Consider the following 22,918-nt stretch of genomic DNA (forward strand, 5'->3'; position numbering starts at 1 on the left):
AATGCAAGGTTGGAAGTTCTGAAACAGTCATTTAGCTAACCAGTAGCATTTCTTAATTCCTCAAAATTGATGATGATGATTTTAGTTTAGCAAAGTCTTTTGAATAATATGCAGTTAGCTTCTTGCAAACGATTGTGAGGAGAGAATGTAATCGTGTATCAATGTTTATCAAATCAGGAATTACTCTTAAAAGATAACTGGTCAGGTTACATGACAAGATGTGAAAGTATGTTATTGGTGTGACATTCCTCAGCTTTAAATATCTCTTGCATTTATGATACCTACAGAAAAACATGTGTCATGCAAAACAAATAAATCATCACAGCTTGGTACATTTATCCATGTTCAGTTTGCACCCTAGATTTTAGAACATATATATTTGTAGATCTTCCTTTTGACACATAATTAGCTGATACTGTACATAGAAAATGTCACAACTTAAGTACAAGCACATATTTGTATAGACTCATTACTTCTGCACATTTACAGTATATTTGCACAGTTATTGGCACAATGCACCAATCATGTATAAGTGTTTTAATGCAAATATAATGTATTTTGTTGTGTTGATTAATTTAAACAGTCCTGTATCTGTTTCCTACCTATTTTTTTACCTCCTCTCGTACTGCTGTAATGTGAATTTCTCCTCTGGGGATCAAAAAAGTCTCCTCTTATCTTACTCCAGTATCTATGTGTCACTAAAGCAGAACATGTGATAAATTTAGTGTTTTGCACAGATGCCCTCATTTCTCCTCCTCTTTCTTTTATGCAGATTGCCAGCTATGTGAACAAGTCAGCCATGGACACAGCAGTGCTGCAGCGGTCCCTGGCCATCCTGGAGTCCATGGTGCTCAACAGTCAGGATCTTTACCACAAGGTGGCGCAAGAGATCACGATCGGACAGCTCATCCCGCATCTTCAGGGGTGAGTGGATGAACCAGTAATGTGTGTGTGTGTGTGTGTGTGTGTGTGTGTGTGTGTGTGTGTGTATGTGTGAACATACATTATGTTGATTTATTTCTGAAAGCATCAGTGTCTCCTGCACAGTGAAAAATGCATTTGAACCCACATGAGCAGCGATAATTAACTGCTACTTTTTATATTCGGTATTTCTGTTTGTGCTATTTTACAATTCCAGGACTGACCAAGACATTCAGACCTACACTATTGCTGTCATCAACGCTCTCTTCCTCAAAGCTCCTGAGGAGAAGAGACAGGTGAGGCTGCTGCAGTATGCACACACAACACAAACATGCTGCACTGCATATATATTTCATGATGCACTGGGCATTACGTGGTACATTTACATTATCACAACATCATTTTTGTACTGTAAAATCATACCTAGTGAGTGTGTATTTTAGTGTTTAAGAATTTTCAATGTCTATAATGCATTGACAGTCAAGTATAACAGTAAAATGTATAATGGAAATAGTGACATAAGTGAGTCCTGACAAACCCCCTCATTCCCTACTCATCTTTCTTTCCATTCCCCTCAGCAGAAGCGACATTTTTGCTCAACTATACACTCATCTTTCTCTCTCTCTCTCTCTCTCTCTGTCTTGCTCCCTCACCTATGTCACGCTTTTGCCCCGTAGCTAACCACATGATCCCTTGCATCAGCACCATAGGGTCCAGCGATACACTTTGACATTAATAATGAATGATGCTAACCCGCAGCTTCCTCCTATGCAGCATACAGGGTTGAAGACACTCTATGCAGAAATAAGCTTCACAACACTACTGCATATAAATTGTATCACACTCAAGTTGTTGAAGCGCTTCATTGACTAAGGCTAAATAAGTAGATTTTGACAATTTGACATGTGGGGGTCTGCTCAAACCAGGTCAATGTGGTTGGTTGGAAGCAATTCTAACTTTATTGGATTGTTTTAGGTGATAAGTGAACAATTCTACTTTTGCTGCGGTGCAGACATGTGTGGTAATATAAGTTTACTGCAGCCCGTTTTATATCTGCAGAGAGGCAGCACCTGTTCATGTCACGGATGATACATTGTAAAGCATGGAAGAGGTTAATGGCACTGTTTTAGTTCACAGTAGTTGCGATGTGTGTGTCTTCAAGCACAGGTGTGCGTGCGTGTGCCTGGACTCAACCGTCAGTAAAGCTATTATTATGATCCCCCAGTCTCTCACCATTCTGCTGAGTCCGTTGCCTCCCTCCTCTCCCTCCGCAAGCTGCGCCACTGACAGAAAATGTTTGTTTTTTTTTTAAACCTCCTCTCAGACTTTTTTTTTTTTTCTTTTCCCACATTCACTCACTCACCCTCTCTGTGTCTCTGTTTCTGACTTTGTTTCCTCACTGCACACGATATGGTAGTTTGATGAGCACATTGTGGACATCCTAAATTGTCCCCTGACAGTAAGTGCACCCTTGATTAGCACACTTTGTAGTTTGCACTGTAGAAGAAATTAGTTTAGTGCATTAACTATCCCTTTTTAAGATTTAAGTTCTATTTTGGGATGGCTTCCTTATGTTTTTCATGGCCTATCACTGCATACTTTGCAGTGTGCCATGGCAGTTTTTTTTTTTCTTTTTTATTTTGCCCGCATTCATTTTTCAATTCAACATAGAGAACCCTAAGAAATGTTGTTTTTTTTTTTTTGTTGGTATATTGTTTTGTCTGATCTTTACCCCTCTCACTCTCTCTCTCTGCTCTCCCTAAATTCTCCCTTTCTCTCTATCTCTACTTCTCCCTCCTTTTGTTTCTCCCTCTCTAGGAGATGGCCCATATTCTTGCCCAGAAACAGCTGCGCTCCATCATTCTCAGTGTAAGTCTAACTGTGCCCTTCTCAGGTGTACCTTCCCTGTCTCTCTCTGTCTGTCTGTCTCTTTCTATGTCTGTCTGTGTCTCTTTATCTCTGTTCAGGTTTATGCCTCTGCACCAGTGTGATATCAGAATGGAAAATGACACCTGCCACCTCTGCCTCGGTCTCACCCCGCTGGTTATTATCTACTGTACTCACTTTCTCACACCTGTTCCCCTTTTCTCTTTCATCCTCTCCCTTGTGTTAAATCTCATTTCTCCTTCTCCCGTTCCCTCATCTGACTTGTGCCGTCTAATCCTCGTCATTCACTTCCAAATCCTCTTATTCTCCTTTTGTTATCGGTTACCGTCTTCCTCCAAAATCCATGTCTCGCCTTTCTGACCTCAAACCCGTCCTCTCTCCTTCACCTCGTCTTTGCAAATCTAACACCTCCCTCCTCTCTGTCTTTCTCTTCCCTGCTCTTCTACCCATCCTTCCTTCCTCCCTCCGCTCCCCTCTCTCTTTCTCCTCTTTTTGTCATTCACGCCATGTAGAACGTCATCCGGAGCCCCACACCCATCAACGACGAGATGGCTCACCAGCTGTACGTGCTGCAGGTGCTCACCTTCAACCTGCTGGAGGACCGCATGATGACCAAGATGGATCCCCAGGACCAGGTGAGGACTGGGATTGATGCAGGCACAAATAACTGACAAATGAAAAGGTGGTTAGTCGGTCTCTCAATACTTTCCAATTTCCCCAGCCTTTCTGTGGCACTCAGTTCCAAGCCTGTTTATTCCTGAAAATGTTAATCTTTAAAAATGGGTCATGAATGTATACTTTCATTTTTAGAGAAGGATTAGTGATATTCTGTAAACAGCTGGGCACAGTAGTTTTAGGAAGCATTGCTCAAACAGGAGTAAACTGTGTATTTGTTTGGGACTATTTTCAGCAGCATGAGGGATTGACTCACAACAAACACAACGCAACACAAAGCCCATTTTTATTATAATGAAATAACATGTCATGGTGCAACATTGTGGCTCATTAATATGTTTTTAGTAGTTTTTTGACAACAATGGAGCTTTATGACGCTGAGAAATAAACAATATCAGGCTTTGAATACACAAATAATACTTGTTAGTAGGATCAATTTGTGTTGCCTTTGGTCTTTTTATGGGATTTGTTGACAGTAACACAAATATAGAATATAACCAAACTTATCAGTTAAAATGAGAGGTGTGCAAGACAGAATAATAAGAAGTCTGAACATAGCATGGCTTACAATACACAACCTCAGACCCTCCAGATGCACAGATAAAAATCCCCTGTAAACCATGTCAGGAAAAAAGAGAGGTACATGTCACAGAGGGATCCCCTACCAGGACAGCAGAGCATGCCACAGCTGCAAGATGTAAACAGTCATTAATCTTTCATTCTGCAGCATGTGGGAAGTTTTGGCCTGATCCGGCCGGGTTTCAGAAACCAGTTATTGTAGGTAATAAAAACAGTGGGAAGTGTGGCTGTTGGCCAAATTGCCTTGGGCACCACAAGACCCCAGACAGCGGAGATGAGGCAAAGAGCATTCTTAAATTATGAAATGGTGAACGGAGGGACGGACAGATGGATTTATGAGCAGCACTTTAATATTCTTCTCTGCATGTGCAGGCTCAGAGGGACATCATCTTTGAGCTGCGAAGAATTGCCTTCGATGTGGAGAGCGAGCCCAACAACAGCGGCAGCATCGAAAAACGCAAGTCCATGTACACCCGTGACTACAAGAAGCTCGGCTTCATTGTAAGGCTTTTTTTTTTATTTTTAAGAATGCCTCATAAATCCTTTCATTTTCTGATGACATTCTCTGGCTCAACACCACACACACACACACCTCACCACTGAAACCAGAAAAGAAAGTATGCGCCAGTGTCTCCACAAGGGATGGCTGATAATTGGAAATGATTGTCCTCCACTTCAAAATTTGCAGATTAGAGTGTGTATCTGTCTGGGCATGCCAGGAGAGATTGGTTGTGTGAAAGTGTGTTTTTCTCTGTGCATGTTTTCACTCTATCTTTCTTTTACCTATCTTATTATACTGTGTTTCTTCCCAAGGCTTTTTCATCTTTTCTCACTCACATTCACTCTATGATATTTCTCTGTTTACTTCTACCATATGTGTGTGAGTGGGTGTGTGACTTTGTGCAATATGCAGTAGTCTAACTATAGTATAAGAACTTGAACTAAACCCACTGTGGCTTGTCGTAAGCCCAGAGCTGCTCCATGACTCTTCCCCTCCACACTCCCACTGCAGTGTGCTCTGTAAAGATAAGGCCAGTTAGACGGCCTTGTCTCCACTAGTGTGGAGAAAACCCACCCCAAAATCTTTAGTCTGTTTACCACGCTAGACAGCTTACAGACACACAAACATACTGTATTCATATACACAGGCCATAATTCTCTAGATAGACCTGCTGAGATCAATTGTTTGTGTTATAATGGCGTCAGGTTTTTATGCTTCTGCGCCAGTAACAGCCGTGGCTGGAGACATTATGTTTTAGGGTTGTCCGCTGTCCATTCTCATGAACGCGATGTCTCAGGAATGCCTTTAGGGAATTTCAGTACATCTGGCACCAATGTCCACTTGCACTCAAGGATGAACTGATTAGAATTTGGTGGTCAAGGGTCAAAGGTCAATCTTATGAATCTGGACAGACATGAATGTAATTTGCAACTTGACTGGTTGGAAGAGGCATACAGGTATTTCTAGTTTAAAATGGGGATTGTTGCATATGTGTCCAAATGAGGGTATCGTTTAAGATATGCAGGTGCCTGTATGTTTTTATAAAGCCTATAAGTCTGCTTCCTGCCAGGAAGAATTACAAAACTGATGAGCCAGATCTCATTGTCCTCCGTCATCTTCCACCTTCAACATACTGTCAACTCATGTCTTCAGAGTGATGTGTTTGCATGTGTATCCTGGATTTAATCATTAGTCGACTGAATTTTCTTCAGTATCTGTGAGGAATTAAATGTGAGAGACCATGACAGCCCAGACAGTATCTATTAGCATAATATATTATATTAAAATGGTATTTGGTATAATATGTTAATATTATATTATATTTAGATATTATGAGATCTGTTAGTCTAGAGGCTAGAGAGGAAGGCTTATTGCTGCAAAGGCCAAACTAAAAATTGTTCACATTATTGACGACCATTTTGCAAAGCACACAGTGAGTTCTTCGTCTGACTCCCTGCTGTTCCCTCCAGACAAGCACCAGTTTTTCTACTGAATTTAGAAAATAAATCAACTTGCAGAGATATATAGTCCATCACAGTAAACCTGAGCATACTTCTGTGTACCAATCAGAATTCAGCGATCAAAATCTGATGACAGTTTCAAGGTTATCTGCTTCAGATGCCAGGCCACTGTCAAAAGCAAATCTTCATCAGAACTGTGTGGATGTGCTTTGATCAGAATTGATTGAGTGTTTAATTTTGAATAAACAATATCTAATCATTTTTTCCCCAAAACTTTGTTGCTTATCTTATACTTAAACTTGTACTTTTAGTGTGTTCTCTTGCTTGTTTTATACATAGATTTTTTTCTTCTATGTAAAACATATTTGAGTACTTTGAAAAGCACTCTATAAATAATATATCTTATTTTCTATCTATTATTATCTGTTCCAAGATAATATCAAGCCACTGCAAGTTGATATTCAAGTCATAGTATGAACAAAATGATCATTCACATAAAGCATGTTTTGGTATACAGTTTATGACAACGTGTGTGCTGGGAAAAAGAATATGCTCATTGGATTTATATGGATTCATATATTTAAAAAAGAGATTTGGTAATGTGTGTTTAAGTACGTTACCTCCTGCTCTTCTGTCTCTCAGAACCATGTGAATCCAGCTGTGGATTTCACCCAGATTCCTCCAGGCATGCTGGCTCTGGATAACATGTTGTACTTTGCCAGACACCACCAGGACGCCTACATCAGGGTAAGCAGACACACGCACACACACACACACATACACACAAACACACAGTGCCCAGTGTTATCTATGGTGTTGTTAAGTTTCTCCTTCCCTCCAGCTCATTCGCTTGTTTGTAGATTCTGGCTCCTTTCCAAATAATCTCTCAACGAAAACTGCATTTCATAAATTTGCTCAGCCCAGACAATACAAATGATTCCTTTTACATTTTTACACAAGATAATATGATTTGATAATCCTGATGAATAGATTAATATCACTGATACAGTTAGTGTAGTGATTGTCTGGAACGAGAAGAATTTCACTGACTTTTGTGATTAGTGCGTTTGCTTGTTCGAGTTTCCATTTAATAAATCAGGTTTTTTTAAATCATTTTATGGCAGCTGTCCAGCACTGTGTGGTAATTTCACATTTTGTATGTACACATACAGCAGTTTAATCACCACACCTGCAAGTCTATGTGTGTGTGTGTGTTCTGTCTTTATGTTAATGTGTAACACTCATAGTCTCTAGAAATGAAAGTTAAAAAAGATGCCGTTAGTAATGCCGACTCAGCCCTTATCAGTCGACAAGAAGGAGCAAACAGCCTCCAATTTCCCAAATTAAACTGTCACCTGTTAAAATGATTGGGACCTTGATGGCCTCATTCATGGCGCGCTGCCACCATCCACATAATTACAGTGAATTTTTAGCTGTTGAGAATTCATTTATGCTTTTCGACTTCCAGGCAGGTAGTTTAGAGGGTCGGATAAGGTCGAATAATGACCAACAGTTTGAACCATAACAGCAATTTATGAGAAAATGATCTTCAGTATGACTTGTCAGTGTGTCATTAGAATGTAATACAAATATATTTTATACAGTAAACAACCAAAAGCACTCAGGGAATGTAAACTTCTGGCAAGGCTGCATAATCCTCTTTTTTAAATCTGTTTATGTAATATAAAATGATAAGATGTTTTTAAACCCGGTACGTGGAGGATCTGAGAATTTCTGACTTTTTCAAAAAAAGATATTGCGGCAGACCATAATGGCCTCCACTACCCCTTCCCCCACAGATTCAGCCCGGTCACAGTGAGAATAAATGGGATGAACAACACACGATGCAGTAATCATATGAATATTCTACACATAGCAGCTTTAATCTGCATTTGGATCCAGGAATGCATGCTTCTTTTTAGAATCCCCAAATCCCAGAAATAATTACAGCAAATTTTGATGATCATGTTGCAGGAGCATCTCCTATGAATAGGCAAAATATCCTCAAATTTACAGGATTGATCAGCATTTTAGGCAGCTAGAAATTGGTACCTCCATTATTTATGGGTACATCTGTTATTGTATTCAGAGGGTAAAATTTTGCTTAAATATTTGACCATTTTTAGCACTGAGGAGATACGGTCCTGATGTTATTTGTCTGGCTCATTTGATTGTCTGTTTCTAGATCGTTCTGGAGAACAGCAGTCGAGAGGACAAGCACGAGTGTCCGTTTGGCCGCAGCAGTATCGAGCTGACCAAGATGCTCTGTGAGATTCTGAAAGTGGGCGAGCTTCGTAAGTCTGCATCAGCAACCGAACACACTCACACACCTTCCACAACCAGCACGCTGTAGATAGTAGTTCTTCTTAATCTCATTTCTTTTCTTTTGCTCACATTATCTTCAGAATGAGAGTATAGACAGTAGAAAAAACAGCTCAGGGAGTACTTTACCCAAAGAAATACACATATTTATGTGCACAAAAATACAAACATCCAGACACTCATACTCACAAGCACACACATTCCCTCCCTGTTAAGATGAAAGCAACCATTATCCTCAGTAATTGTGCTGCCGGGAGTTCATTATTTAGTGATGCACCTTGCCCCCATTGAGACCCTTTCAGTCTAATATACCGCCTCTGGGAGGCACACTGCGCAGAGAAAGAGATGCTGTGCCCACGTCCGTTCCAAATTGATGTGCCCTTTTCATTTGTTTAACTTGTTTAAATGGGCGAGTTGGTCTCTGTTCTGTTCCAGACTGACCCCCGCTGCTCTCTGTAGGGAGGGAGACGGCATTCTTAGCTCAGTTTTAAACTGATGTGCCCTTTTCATCCTCTCATGTGTTTTTTTTTTCTTTTTCACAGAGGATTTAGACTTTACTCTTGTCTGCAAATTACAGCAAGGATATTAGAGTTTATTTGGTGGAAAAAATAGTGTCCACTTCTATATCTCTGCCTATAAAAATGCTCAGTTGAATTTCATCCAAATATCTCATCTGTCCTTAATGTTATTGATAAAAGTGCCAGGCTAGGTTTCAGTACAAAATAAGGTGATACAGCAATAATTTTTTAACATTTCTAAGCATATTGTAATTTTCCCGGCCCCTTTTTTTTTTAATATGCTCTTATCTCTGCCAGACTCTGCTCTAATGCAAAATGTCTCCACCTTCCTCCCTGTCCTCATCAAATTCTGAGTACACAGTCTGCAAAGGCAAATGGATTTAGATATTTATTGTGACTGGGAAAATGCCGTCAACACTACTTTATTACACAAATGTACTAACCGACAACAGCCTTCACCTGGAGAGAGGGGGTGGGTGAGTGGAGGGTTTTGGTCCTGGTGAGGGGACAGGGTGGCAGCAGCGGTCGTGTCTCCAGCTGCGTAGTTTTGACTCTGTGGTGCTGTGTGATGTGTGAACTGGTGTGCAGAGACAGCGTGCCGTGCTCTTTGGCTGGAATGATCTCAACTACCTTACACACATGGACATACATACACTCAACCTCTAGTTTGATTTTTTTTTTTTTTTTTTCATTGACCTGGTTGCTCTTTCTCCCTAATTTTTTGTATTTGTGTGTGCGTGTACTTGCGCCCATGATATATTTTCTGTGCCATGTGTCGCTGGGCTCTATTTTTATTCAGCTTGTCTCATTAATTTTTATCTGAATGTGCTCCACTGCACATGCCCTTTTGACCTTCTCTCTTAGTGGACTGAATTTGCTTTAGTCTCTCTTAGAAATATAGCTTTGACCTCAATCATGTCACAATACAGATTAAGCAACCAGACTCGTCCCAGATAGGGAAAAGACAACATCTTTATCTCTAAGGCTTTTCTAAGCATGTAGTTGAAGTCTTATGCAATAGAGCTAAATCTCTAGGATGAATGCCAGGCTATAATTATGAATAAGACGTTATTTTTGAGCGACTTGCTTGTTCAAATAAATAGATCTGGGGCTAGTGCGAGATTTCATATAATTACAATAACAGAATATGCAACCAGACCTACAGATTTTGCCTCAACATATTGGTTTTCATGATAAACTTAACATTTTCTAAGCATTTTTCCAATAGCAAATAGTGTTTTCTATTATTATTATCATTATTATTATTAAATTACGGTTATGTTATGAGACTGAAATTTACCCGCAGGACTGAATGCTGAAGTTGAATCATAGCAGTGACCTTGACTCATAGTTCTGGGCCTTTCTATTCCCAGTGGCTGTATAATGTCCTCTTTACAAAGGCTGTTAGTCTGAGAGACTGAACCTTCCATTAATATTTATGATGTTATATAGTGTGGTTATGTGTGTAAAATATGGGGACAAATAAGAATTGGTAAGGTGAACCCATAACCTGCAGAGAAGGACATATCTGTCTGCTAAGTGCTGCCAATAGTATGGACACCTGGTTAAGACGTGACAAAGTCCCATATAAGCAAGTAGGTCATCTGTGGTCACACAGTTAAAAATATATACATGCAAAGGGAATACAATAAAACAAATCACTTGCAGGAAATCACTGGGGACAGGAGAGGAAAGACAACATTTTGATATATTTATATTTACTGCGTCCCAAATCCTCATGTTCCCATCCATCTTTGTCACCACTCCAGTAAATATTTGCACAGACTCACAGTGCATTATATGTGTCTTATCCTTATGGGAGGAAGCCACTGTGTACCAGACTAGTCATCAACTGTACTGCATCTTCTCTTGTACAGAGCCAAGTGCATTTTCATACACACTCCATTAGCCCTGCATATATTAACTCTCACTAATGAATGTATGAACAGGATGAATGTATATTGGGCCAGGCAGGTGTTGCGGATGCTTTGTGAGTAACGACTGGTCATTAGAAAGATCGTGTAAGTGTGTGTGTGTGTGATGTAGGGGCGTGAGTTTGCATTTTCCCAGAGGGAAGTGAAAAGAGAAATTAGTCTCAGCTCTGCACTGACTGTCATCTGGTTGACCTTTTGACAGAGAAACAATGAAATACCTGACACTAATCAGGATGTTGGAGGGTATGTCTGTATCTCTGTAATGTTTTATCAGTTTTGATGGTGTGTAGTAATATTAGAATGTGTGGCACAGTATTTCTCCAATAACTTGAAGTACGATAATGACATTGTAAGCTGGTTAGTTTTGGAGGATGATATTAAATGAATTTGGTGATTCCCTGACTTTTCATCCACCACCAGCAAGTTGATGTTTTCACTTATCCTGTGACATTTCTTAAGATAGACAGGCACAAAATTTCAACAGACAGTCATGGTTCCCAATCAATGTACTCTAATGACTTTGGTGAAAGTTTGGATGGATTGCCATGAAATGTACAGATATACCTGCAAATACCTGCAAAACCAATGACATTCCCATTAGCTGTACTTTGTGTTAAGTGATAATTAGCAAATGTTAGCTGCATGCTAACACACTAAACTGAGATGGTGAACATTGTAAACATTACACCTGCTTAACATCAGCATTGTCATTGTGAGCACATTAGCATGCCAATGTTAGCATTTAGCTCAAGTGCAGCCTCAAAGGGCCTCTAACATGGCTGTAGACTCTCTTTGTTTATCCATCATTGAAAATAAGCCTCAGTACTGCAGGTGATGCAAAGCGTGCAACTACAAGCTGATATTTCCATTGAGGTAGCAGTACCCTCGAAATGATTTATGTAATACGTAATGCAAAGCTGCTGGTGGACATCCAAAACCTCATTAAAGCAAACCAGAACAGAAGCGCTCTGTAATTCTGCATTAAAAAGTCATGGTTGTCTTTCAAAAACCATTTCTATAAAAACAGTCCAAACCCCCGGTGCAGAAAGAAAAAGACTTAATTTCAGCTTTTTAAAATTTTCCCCTTTCTGCTCCACATCCCTTTGTGGATAAAGGCTGAAGAAAGAGACAGTGGATTAATGGGGACAGCAGTGACGTCTTAATGGCTCATTTGCTCTCTGTGTCTGTGTGAAATGCCAGTGTGGCTCTGGCGGGGGCCAGACGCTTCTTGTTTTCTCATGAGGATGAAACACTGAGGGATTCTGGATTTTCCGGGGGTGCTGTTGAAGTTGCTTTTCTTCCCCACTCGCCTCTTCAAACTCTCTTTCTAGCTTGTTTTTTCTCACTTTTCTCACTCTTCATTCTTTCTATCAGGCTCTCGCTCTCTCTCTTTCCTCTCTATGGGTCTAAAGAACATCTGTCCCTCTTAGACTTGTAATCCTTTCCCATGCGTTCATGCTGTGTCTCTCTCTTTCCATCCCATGAATTTGATGAAAATGACACCAATACACAAGCTAGCAGAAACCCCAATCCTCTTTTAGGCCTTCCAAGTGTGGAATACAGTTTCTTCAATTCCATTTTAACTCTCTCATTTAAAGACATTCTTCCCCTTGGGTTGTTGAGATATTTCTATGCAGATTTGGTCTGGAGAAAGGAGAAAAGGGAGCTTGTTGGTTGAATCGGTCGTAAGTGCTGCTAGACTCTACATAATTCATAACCCTATCCAGGTGTCACTCTGGTCCTGTCTTTCAACCCCTCCCCACCACCCCCTCCCCTCTCCCCCCAACCCACCCCCACTCTCTCTCTCTATCACCTTCTTCCATTAACTCATACCCTCTCTCTCTTTTTCATTCTCATATTTGTTGTTGCCCTGCTTCAGATCCTAAAAGATTAATTGTCCCACCATGTTCCTGCTGGAACACAGGGCTTAATGGAATCTGCGTCTGTGAGGCGCCAAGCCATGACTTTTTCGACTCTGCTGTTTAAGCCGGCCCATGGAATATTTATGAAGTTATTTAGTAAGGGCCGGGCACGGTGAGTAATGGCCCTGCTTGGTGATTCACGGTGTGGCGTCTCATTGCTGAGATGGAGAGCTGGGTGGCGAGCCATGGCAGGTCTGGGCATGGATGCACTCAAACTCAAAAAAGGGGACCAGACACATGCATTTACACACACACACACACACACACACATGCACAGGCTGGTCTGGGCAGGCTCCACACTGATAGTCACATGATGTCCTAATATTTATAACTGTGACTTTCAACAGCCAACGTCAGAACAAAGGGCCATGTTCAGCACCATGGACAGCTCCATTGTACATGGTAGCTCATGAGCATTGTACAACATCACAATTCATGTGGAATATTTGTATTGATTTTCTATTTGGGTGTATTTATTGATATTTTTTTATATCTCTATGTTATCTCTCCTCAAGGACAGCATTATGGTGTACATCTTCCTTTGTAATGGCTTAGTTATGTGTGTTGCATCTGAATATTATAGGCATAGGCTGAGACACAATTGTGTTAGCTAAAATAAGGCTTCCATTGTTCCATATATTCCTTATTGTCAACAAATCTCATGCAAAGACCAAAACCAAAAATGCGTTGGTCCTTACATCAGTACTTTCCAACTACCCTATGTGTGGCTGTCAGTCTCAAGCCCCTTCGTTTACAAACAGCTCACAAATACAGTGTTTAACAAAACTGAGTTCACTAATTAAACTATAATGAAAGGTCCATATTTAAGAGCGAACTGAAACAAAAGTAAGCACAGCATTCATTAGTGAGACTCCGTTATTTTATTTTGTAATATTGTGTATACCCGCCTTTAATTTTGATAACAGATTTGATCCTCCTGGGCATGGATGATACTAGTCTTGCCCAAATCTGTGGAGAGATGTTCTGTCTTTCCTCACAGATAATTCTTTTCAGCTGCTCTTTGCTGGAGGGGGTTTGTTGCTCTACATTCGTCTTTAAAATACTCTTAAGGTTTTCTATTGGATTCAAGTCAGGGACGTACTTGGCAAGGTCATAGTTTTCACTTTTTACTTCTTTAAAAACTCTGTTGATTGTTGCAGTGTGTTTGGGATCATTGCCATGTTGGAAAATTCCTCTCCTGCCAACCATCTTGAGACTAGGAGTCATCTTTTCATCCAGTATTTGGGTATACAAACTTGCATTCATAGTGCCATCTATAAATGTCATCTCCCCTACACCTTTTACACTCATGCAGCCCCATATCAGCCCACTCCCACCTCCATGTTTCATGGTCGACACTATGCAGTCACTGTGGTAGTCCTGGCCAGGTCCATTTTGGTTTCATCTGAATGTTCCGCCAGTATTCCAGGAATAGAAATATTCTTTTCATGTTCTTTGGCAAACTTTAATCTTGCAGTTTTGTGCCGCACTGTCTGAGCAGTCACTGAAACACCAATTTCCACAGATAATCCTCATGCCAAGTCAGAAGCACTTGTCCGTCTTGTTTTTTAATGCAAGGGTATGGCCATTGCACCTTCTGTTATTGGTAGTATGGGTATAGTTAGTTGAAAAGTTGTGTGTGTGTGTGTGTGTGTGTGTGTGTGCGCGCATGTGTGCACCTGAGTGGCTTCAGTACACTATGTGTGTATACAGTATATTCAAACCCAGCAGGTGAGTAAGAGACATCCAAACACTCATTAACTCCCACTGTAATGACATTCCTGAGTTGCCCGCTGTGCTCCGATAAAAACAACAGCAACACACACAAACACACACACACATTATAACCCCTGTGAAATGCCACAGTGTGAGGTTGAAATGTAGTGGTGTTTGAACTGACCCACTGTTTTACAGTGTAGTAACACATGTAATATTTCAGATTCTCGGACTGTAATAACTAAAGATGAGCTAAATTTTTTCTATCTATGGAAATGGAGGAAAAAAAACATAAATTAATTTGACATTGCACTATCTGGAAGGTTTTTTTACCCAGAGGCTCTTGTCCATGTTATATGGAACATGGTTTCTACTACTGTTACGAGTAATTAATTGTCATCATTCCTCATTATTCTAAGTTTTAATTATTTTTTTTGTACTACAACTACATCTCCCATGAATGTCATATATTAGCACACAGGTTACATGAGGACTGAGAATCAGAAACAGTGAATTTAGCTTAACTTTGGTTAAAATATGACTATGTGTAACACTCTTATGAGGTAGATTATGCTGCAGAAGTGGGTTGAGAAATTTCTCTGGACAATTTGAGTTGCCTTGAAGACTTGAAACCAACTTGAATTCAAGCACATGCATCTGTGGTTCTGAATAAAACCTAAACACTTTGCATCCACCTCTGAAGCCTACAGGGCTTTAGTGTAACTCAATAGATTCTGAGTGTATCACTTTAACAGGATTAATTACATTTCTGACCCACTGAGAGACATTTTTCCTCACATGCTGACAAGTCATTACGTTACCCAGTAATTAATATGATATATTAGCAGTTGCATAAGGGCGAAATATGAGCAAGAATGGGACTTTCAAAGAGGTTGCTTAATAAATCTCAAGGTAATTTTCCATATTTGTTTTTAAATTACTAGTAGTTGTCAAATTGCGTTATGAAACATGGAGGTCAGGCATGCTGAATTATGTTGCATGAATATTGTTGTGCATGATATGTTTGTATTCTGTCTCATTTATCATTTTCTCTAAGCCATTGCTTCCATTACTGAAGTACTGCAGTGGAATGAGAATTAATGTCCGAGATCAAACATTAGTATGCTAACATTATTGTTACCTGAACATTAGCTTAGAAACTGATCCCATTTGAAATGACTTGTTAAGTCTTAAGGATTTAGCCGCTAATCCCTCCCATAAGTCTCTTCCATGAATCACGAGCGAAGTGGATGATGGCGAGTAGACAAAAGGCCAAGCGTAGAATTCCAAGTATCCCTCAAGTCGTGGCACGAGGATCTGTTTGGCAGCAACCACTTCACACAGTTGTCAGTTGCAGCCTTGTGTTTTCAGAGGGGCGCGTTCTTCAGGGTTTTCCACTTCGTAGCCTCAGGCATACACCAGCGAAAGGTTTTTAAATTGGAGTAGTGCACAAATAACAACAAACTTGACAGACGGGTACTTGAGAATCTCAAGTTTTGATCATCCGTGGAGCTTTTTTCAGACGCTCCCGTCCCTCGTCAGCTCTCAGCAACCCTTGGCGGACTGAAGTGGTGCGGTGGATGAAACACAACCCACCTTATGACAGGGCTGCAGGTCTCATTTTACTTGCATGTTTTCGTACTTGTAGCTCCATGGATGTAATTTAGCATCAGTCTTTCACCAGCCTGTCACCATAACTCATGCCCTCAAACTTTCTTTTTATTTATTTGTTTCACTTTTTTCTTTTTTTTTTTTCTTTTTTTAGGAACTATACACCATGCTCTCAAAAAACTGAAACTGTTTTCCTGAAAGGCCTCTTACTAGCAGAGTTTGTCAAGGGTGAAATCAAACAAAACAAATGCAGTGAGGTTCGGTTCAGCTCAACCTCACACACACACACACACACACACACACACACACACACACACACACAGATAAACAGTGTAGTTGATTAAAGTACTTGCCAAAGAAACTGAGATCTCAGAATAGGAAAAAGTAAAATTATTATTTAATTCAATTTTAAATGAACGTTTCTGACATATAAAGACTATAATGCAACAAAAAACAACAGATACAGAACAGAACAAACCTGGGTACTAGAGCTAATAAAAATAATGTATAAACCAATCAAAATAAACAAATTACAAATAAGATACTATGTAGAAAGACAAAAGTGGGGCAACATACAGTAAATTCACATTAAAAATAGATGGAATATTTATTTCATATTACATTTCTTTCTTTACAGAAATTACAGAATGAGACCAAGAAATTCCAAGAATAGAAATTCAAACACAGATTCACGAGAGGCTATGTCAGAGATTGATTTGAACTATTCAGGAAAATCGAGCTTTGACTCATCAGAGGTGAAGAAAAGTCCTTGAAGCGTCAATAAGCTCTGCCAATGCAGAGTTTAGCAATACTTTTTCTTGTTTCCAAAGTGGACGAGCTAGAGTATATTCCTACGTTAAATGTACATGTACATGCTGTTTGTGTCTGTGTGTGTGTGCACATATGTGAATGTAATAACCGTGTGTTGTTTGGTATAATTAAACAATTCTGTTTCTCCACTTGGGAAAACTCAGACAGGTGGTGTGTGTGTGTTTGTTAGCATGAGTTACACCGTCAGATATGAGATTTTTCTTCAGAAGTATCTGGCCTGAGGTGCATTATTATAGCAGTCAAATCTGTATGTATTAAGATATGAAAGACATGAGTTGTGTTTTAGTATTTTTAATAAATGCAACCTGGCGCAGCACAGATGTAATAGAAACATTTCAGCTGGATGCACAAGCCTTATTGTATTTGAGAAAATATGAGGTCTCTATGAAAGCAGATGCTATATTTGTTGGAATACGTGCGTGTCAGTCGAGAACGCTGATGGATTCGCTACATTCCCTCCTCAGTCTCGTTTTCCTTCTCTCCATCTGCCGCTCTGCTATCCCTCGCTCTCTGTCGTCTGTCGTCTAATGCGTCTCAACCATTGTTGGGGACTCTGCATGCTAAAATGGTTTAGTTATGTAATTAGAAACCACAGTGGAAGTAAGGCTTTGACTTTTCCCTGTTTTCATTCTTATCTAACTGAGGTTGTTTCTGTGCTTCTTTCCCTCCTTGAAATGAAATACTTGGTGTTTGCAAACTCAAAAAATATATTAAAAAACAATTCAGTACTGTAGACAGATAATTTTGTACGCTCTTTTTGTTGTGCCTATTTTTTTATCATGCATTCCAAAGCAGAGACTTGAACTAGTGACCTCATTCTTCTGGCATCCTTATTCAATGATCATGAGATTTGTGGAAGGGAAACTCAAACTGGGAGAGCAAGTACAGCTCTGCTGCCCTGCTGGTGTGTCCCAAACATTATAAAACTGATCGTTTCACTGATTGCTTGATGAAAAACACACAAAAAACAAATAGATTTCCAAAATCTGGACACATTACATTTTAAAGTAACAAACTTTGCCCAGTATAATCTAGTTTACACGGCTAGCTAGTTCTTAATTAGCTTATAAGATAATTTCCCTGCTGAATTTAAGTAGTAATTATAGCAGTGATTCCTGCACTGCCAGTTTTATAGCTGTTTGGCCAACTGAACATCTATCTGATCTGAACCGGAAGCACATGCTGTAAAAGTTACTCAGGAATCTGTATTTTTGAGCCCATAACACATGTACATTAGAGCTTTTCCCCCAGCTGACTCCCTATACACCTGAATGGCATAAAAATGATTTCATAATACACCTCTTGTGGCTTTTGTTTTACAGCCAGTTCTTTTGTAAAAATTGTGCATGAAAAAAGTCTTTCTGAGTCCAAGGACATCACATAGCCTGTCCCCAATCAGAGTGTATGTAATCTTGCAGTTAGAACCCAATTTGAACGCATAAACTTTCAAAATATCCGAGATGAAAAGGATCCATATGATTACTTTTTCCAATTCGAACAACCATGTCAATGAAAATGGTGGTAAATAGATAAATGATAAATTACATAACTACAAGCTTATTGTAACCTGGAATAAGTCTAATATTGATTTCAGGTGCCTGTACATGATGCTGTGGTGTTGTTTCCTGTAGCAAGAGAGCTACACAGTCAGCCTGCTAAGTCATCCACACAGCCGCGGTTTGCATCTCTCTATACCTGCTGCCTTTGCATCCTGCACACACACACACACACACACACACACACAAACAGTGACTGGACCGGAAAGATGGTGCTGACGCTGCTCACTGGACACACACACACACGCGCACACACACACACACACCCCTTGTCACAGTTGGACATCAGGGCATGCTGGTATTGTAATTAGAGTGAGGATGGCACTTTTCACTGTGTATTCATCATGTGGCATAGCTGCAAGGTGACTCTGAGGGTTGTTTCGCTTACTTTGCGCACACACACGGACACAAATACACACAAACAAATACACACTGGACCTTGACAGATGTCAGGGTGGCATTCAGCCCACACGTTTCTCCTTCGAATTCTCTCACACACACACACACACACACACAGCTGCGAACACACACACTTTTAGCACACATGCTTAGTCACCTCACTCTTCTCCAGGACTCATCTGTGTGGTGGCCAGTTGAGAAATTAGCTCTTAGTTGACGTCACAGAGCCCTCAGTGCCCTCACGTTGAACGGACACCGATAAGAACATGATGGGCGACAGCTGTCCCACACTCTGTCACGCTTCCATTCACATACACACATACACAAAGACAGTCACACATTCACTTCAGGGTGATGACAGTGACCCTCGATCTCAGCCCAACCACACACATCCCAGGAGATGGATGGACGGAGAGAAAATGAGAGGAGAGGAGAACTCTCTGCAACTTCTGAGCAGTCATGCTTCCATGATGGTGTCGTGTGATGTTGTGGAACGTCATTGTTGTCTGTTGTGTGGACATAAAAAAATATTTAAAAAATATAAAAATATTTTTATACAGTCTATGGTTCAAGAGATTCTAGTTCTGCAAACGTTTCCATTTCTGTGCATTTATATTTGACTTAGCTAAATTGAAAGTTGTTATTGTAAGTTAATTTGCTTTGAACAGTTTTCTTGATCCTTGACCTAATAACATTAATTCTGGACACTCTGGTCCCAAGAACCCTGCCAGGAGATAGCCATGTGAGTGGGGTCTAGTACCGACTTGATTAGTTGACTGATTAGTCGCGCAAATTAACAGTAATTTTAATTGCTATTTAGGTCATCTTTAAAGCAAAAATACCAAACATTCACTGGTGTTGTGTGAGGATTTGTGGCTTTCTCTTTACATGTTTGATATCTTTTGGTTTTGGACTGTTGGTCGGATAAAACAACCAATTTGATGATGTGGCTTTGTAATTTGGGAATTTGTGATCTTTATTTTTCACAATATTACAACATTTTAAAGATGAAAAATTAATCCCAAAAAAAAAAAACTGATAAAAGGAAAAATGTAGCTAATTTCATTAGATGGGATGTTAGATCCCTATAGAGTTAGCTACAACGGCTAATACTCTTTACTATTGTTAGGACTCAGAGAAGTGTTTTAATGAGTGATATAGGTAATATTTAAATTTATTTGGAAAGCTTTAGGAGACGTGCGCTGCCTGATATACATGGTTTTGCCAGATCTTCATGTTTTCCAAATTCTACAACAGAAGTGACAAGTGCTAAGTTAGCATGACCCTTAGTCAGAATTTCCACAAATATGAGATAAAACCAGAATTTTCCTTTAAACAGACAATGAAAATAATCATTAGTCCTACATTCACTCATTTACTAGTCTCTCTATAATACATACAATGATTCGCTCCAAATTAGCTGCAAATTTTGGGGATTTGGGACACTTACTAATCATCGTAGTTTTTGTGTCATCACTGACACTGAAAGTAGTGCACATGCCATGGACACTACTTTTTCTTTTGTTCCTTTGTGGAATTTTTGAAGGAACTACATAGTGGATACATTCACGCACATTTGGACACTCAATAAAATGGCGGAGAGTAAAATATAGCGCTTTACATATTAAATAGAAAGTGATTTTGGACACAGCCACTGTTAAATTACAGCACAAGGCCCTGCAGGAGGTATTGACCCTGCCGAAGTGTCCTTGCCATGGACAGGGGTGCAGTTGTGTAGCAGGATTTGTATTCTCTCTGAGTAAAAGAGCAAAAAATAAACAACTGTTGCACCACAAAATCTACTCATATTTTCTAGTGGCATTTTGTCATAAAGTGTTGTACTTTCACTTTAGAAGTCCGACTACATCTGTTGATCCATGTGGGCATATGGTCCAGCATAACCTAAACTGGTCATCACAGTGTCCTGTTACCTACTTTATGGGTGGAACAGGCACCGAACATCTGGCTGTGCAGATGGACATATAGGACAAAGAAAACTCATTACAGCCCATTTTCCATCCATCTAATTTGTCTGCTGGGGACCCATATGCTTTGTCAAAAAGAGTCATAAATTGTAATTTAAATTGAGAGAGAGTTCATATCTACCCGGCTGTTTCGTTGTCATCTCGCAACAAGCAGATCTCATTTTGTGCATGTATGTGTATGTGTGTGTGTCTGGCTTGTGTGACTCATCCATCAGAGAGTGTCAGACTCCTCAGGCACTTGATGTGTCCAGTCGTCCACCCCATCTCCCGACCATGTAAGCCTGCCCGTGGGAGAGAGGGCTGTTTATCAGCGAAAGGAAGGAAGAGAGGTTTTACATAAGTCGTTTCAACCAATTAAGAGCACAGTTCAGTGTTCAGAAGTGCTTAGCCTCAGGTTTCTTAGCTGTTTGTCAGAGCATGATGTAGTCTTCTATATCCATTCATTTTCACATAGAAAATAGATTGCAGACAGTAAAGAGAGAGTAGATAGTGATTTACAGTAGGTTCAGTATTTCTAATTAGATGTATATAGCTCATGGTGTCATTGCTCAGTCTCAACCCTTTGTCTCCTTATAATAAGACATTTTTACAAAGTAGTTGTACTTGTCCTCTGTCCTTCATATGAAGACCATAATTACAGATTGTGGTGCTGAAAGAAGTTTTCTGATGGTTCCCTGTGGCTGGTAACGGTAGCCACGTTCAGCCGGGACAGTATTTTATGTATAGTGTATGTATTTCATTAATGTAGCTTCAGTGACAGTCAGAATAATGCTGAAGCATAGCTTTGGTATTTTTTTTTAAAGGATGATTTAAGTCCAGTAAAGATTAGAGCAATAGTTACCTAATCACAGTAACATGACTTTGCACTCACACAGTGCCATCTCCGTTCAGGCAGAAAATTTTAAGTGCACTTGTGCAGTGGTGAGAATGATTCAGTCATGACATTTCAGCTTGCTGGAAAGCAGCTGCTATTCTGGAAAAGGAGGCACAAAAATGGTCTATTTGGATTCCTCATTGGACAGAACTGTATATTCACACAGTTTGTAATTCATAAAGGCTCAATGAAATATTGTGCTGTCTGGTAGTAGTAGGATTGCATTATTTTGTCTCTGTATCCCAGTGCATTGAATTTGAATGGAACAGTAGTTATGAGGTTCAGGTGCTGACTTTTAGCTACAACTTGAGGGTGTTTACATCCACATCCAATGAACCATGTAGAAATTGTGGCCCTTTTTATACACAACTCCCAAGAGTCCTGCGCTGTAACTTCACCAAATATGGATATGAACACCCTGAAACAGATAAAAATCAACACTTTAACCTCAGCCATTCTTTCATTTGAAATCCAGTAAGCTGCAGTACAGTCAAAACAACAGAAAACAATGTGCTAATACAGACTACATGTTATGTTCAAGACTATATTTAGATTTTAGATTTTTTACTGTAAGTTTCATGCTCCATACTGTTTTCTTCATCTCTGAAGTCAGAGCAGCTGCATCCAGATTTCCCTCCTCTTAAATTATTTCCTCAGCGTGGGTGAATTTTATTTGTTTGATGAAATATTCAGTGATCCACGCGCTGTAACCATTCTAGTTTGCAATAAGACTATTACAATGCAGAACACTGTTTGCGAACTATTTTGAGCATCAACACACTCCTGCCGTGCATGCAGCTTCAGGTCCTGCTGAGCCCTGCGAGAGGTAATAAAACTGTTTGCGACTCAGCATGCTTTGCAAAACCTCAGGATGGAGAAATTTCCGCAGAGCCACATGAGACTGCTCACTGTCCGTATCTCCCAAATAAGCCTTGACATGTAATTCCCCCTAACCTTGCTACCTCAGGGCTCTGTTGGTCCTATCAATAAACAACTGATTTAGCTCAGAGGTCACTCTAAACTTTAACACTCCAGTCGGCCAAAAACAGGTATTTCAAGGAAGGATTTTTATTTACTTCACCCTTCCTGTCTTTTTCATCCCTGAGTTTTTTCTTTGTGTCCCTGAGGGTAATGTACTGTTTATTGGTGTCAAAGTCATGTATGGAGGGGCACAATAATAGTTTCTGTCAGAATCTGCTACCTATGTTTCCATTGCAAAAATTTAG

The 22,918-nt window shown here is 39.9% G+C and overlaps 1 protein-coding gene across 3 annotated transcripts in view; it reads left to right on the top strand.

The window, feature by feature from the left end:
- The window catches only part of elmo1 (engulfment and cell motility 1 (ced-12 homolog, C. elegans)), a 108,839-nt gene that overhangs the window by 54,591 nt on the left and 31,330 nt on the right, over positions 1–22,918 (top strand). For all 3 annotated transcript variants that reach the window (XM_044335454.1, XM_044335456.1, XM_044335455.1), the window contains 7 exons: positions 773–924; positions 1,139–1,217; positions 2,740–2,790; positions 3,321–3,443; positions 4,435–4,563; positions 6,667–6,771; positions 8,210–8,318. In XM_044335454.1, the coding sequence (XP_044191389.1) occupies positions 773–924; positions 1,139–1,217; positions 2,740–2,790; positions 3,321–3,443; positions 4,435–4,563; positions 6,667–6,771; positions 8,210–8,318 (748 nt within the window). The remainder of the gene's footprint in view (positions 1–772; positions 925–1,138; positions 1,218–2,739; positions 2,791–3,320; positions 3,444–4,434; positions 4,564–6,666; positions 6,772–8,209; positions 8,319–22,918) is intronic.

The sequence above is a fragment of the Thunnus albacares genome, chromosome 19 (assembly GCF_914725855.1).
Source record: "Thunnus albacares chromosome 19, fThuAlb1.1, whole genome shotgun sequence".
NCBI classification, from domain to species: domain Eukaryota; kingdom Metazoa; phylum Chordata; class Actinopteri; order Scombriformes; family Scombridae; genus Thunnus; species Thunnus albacares.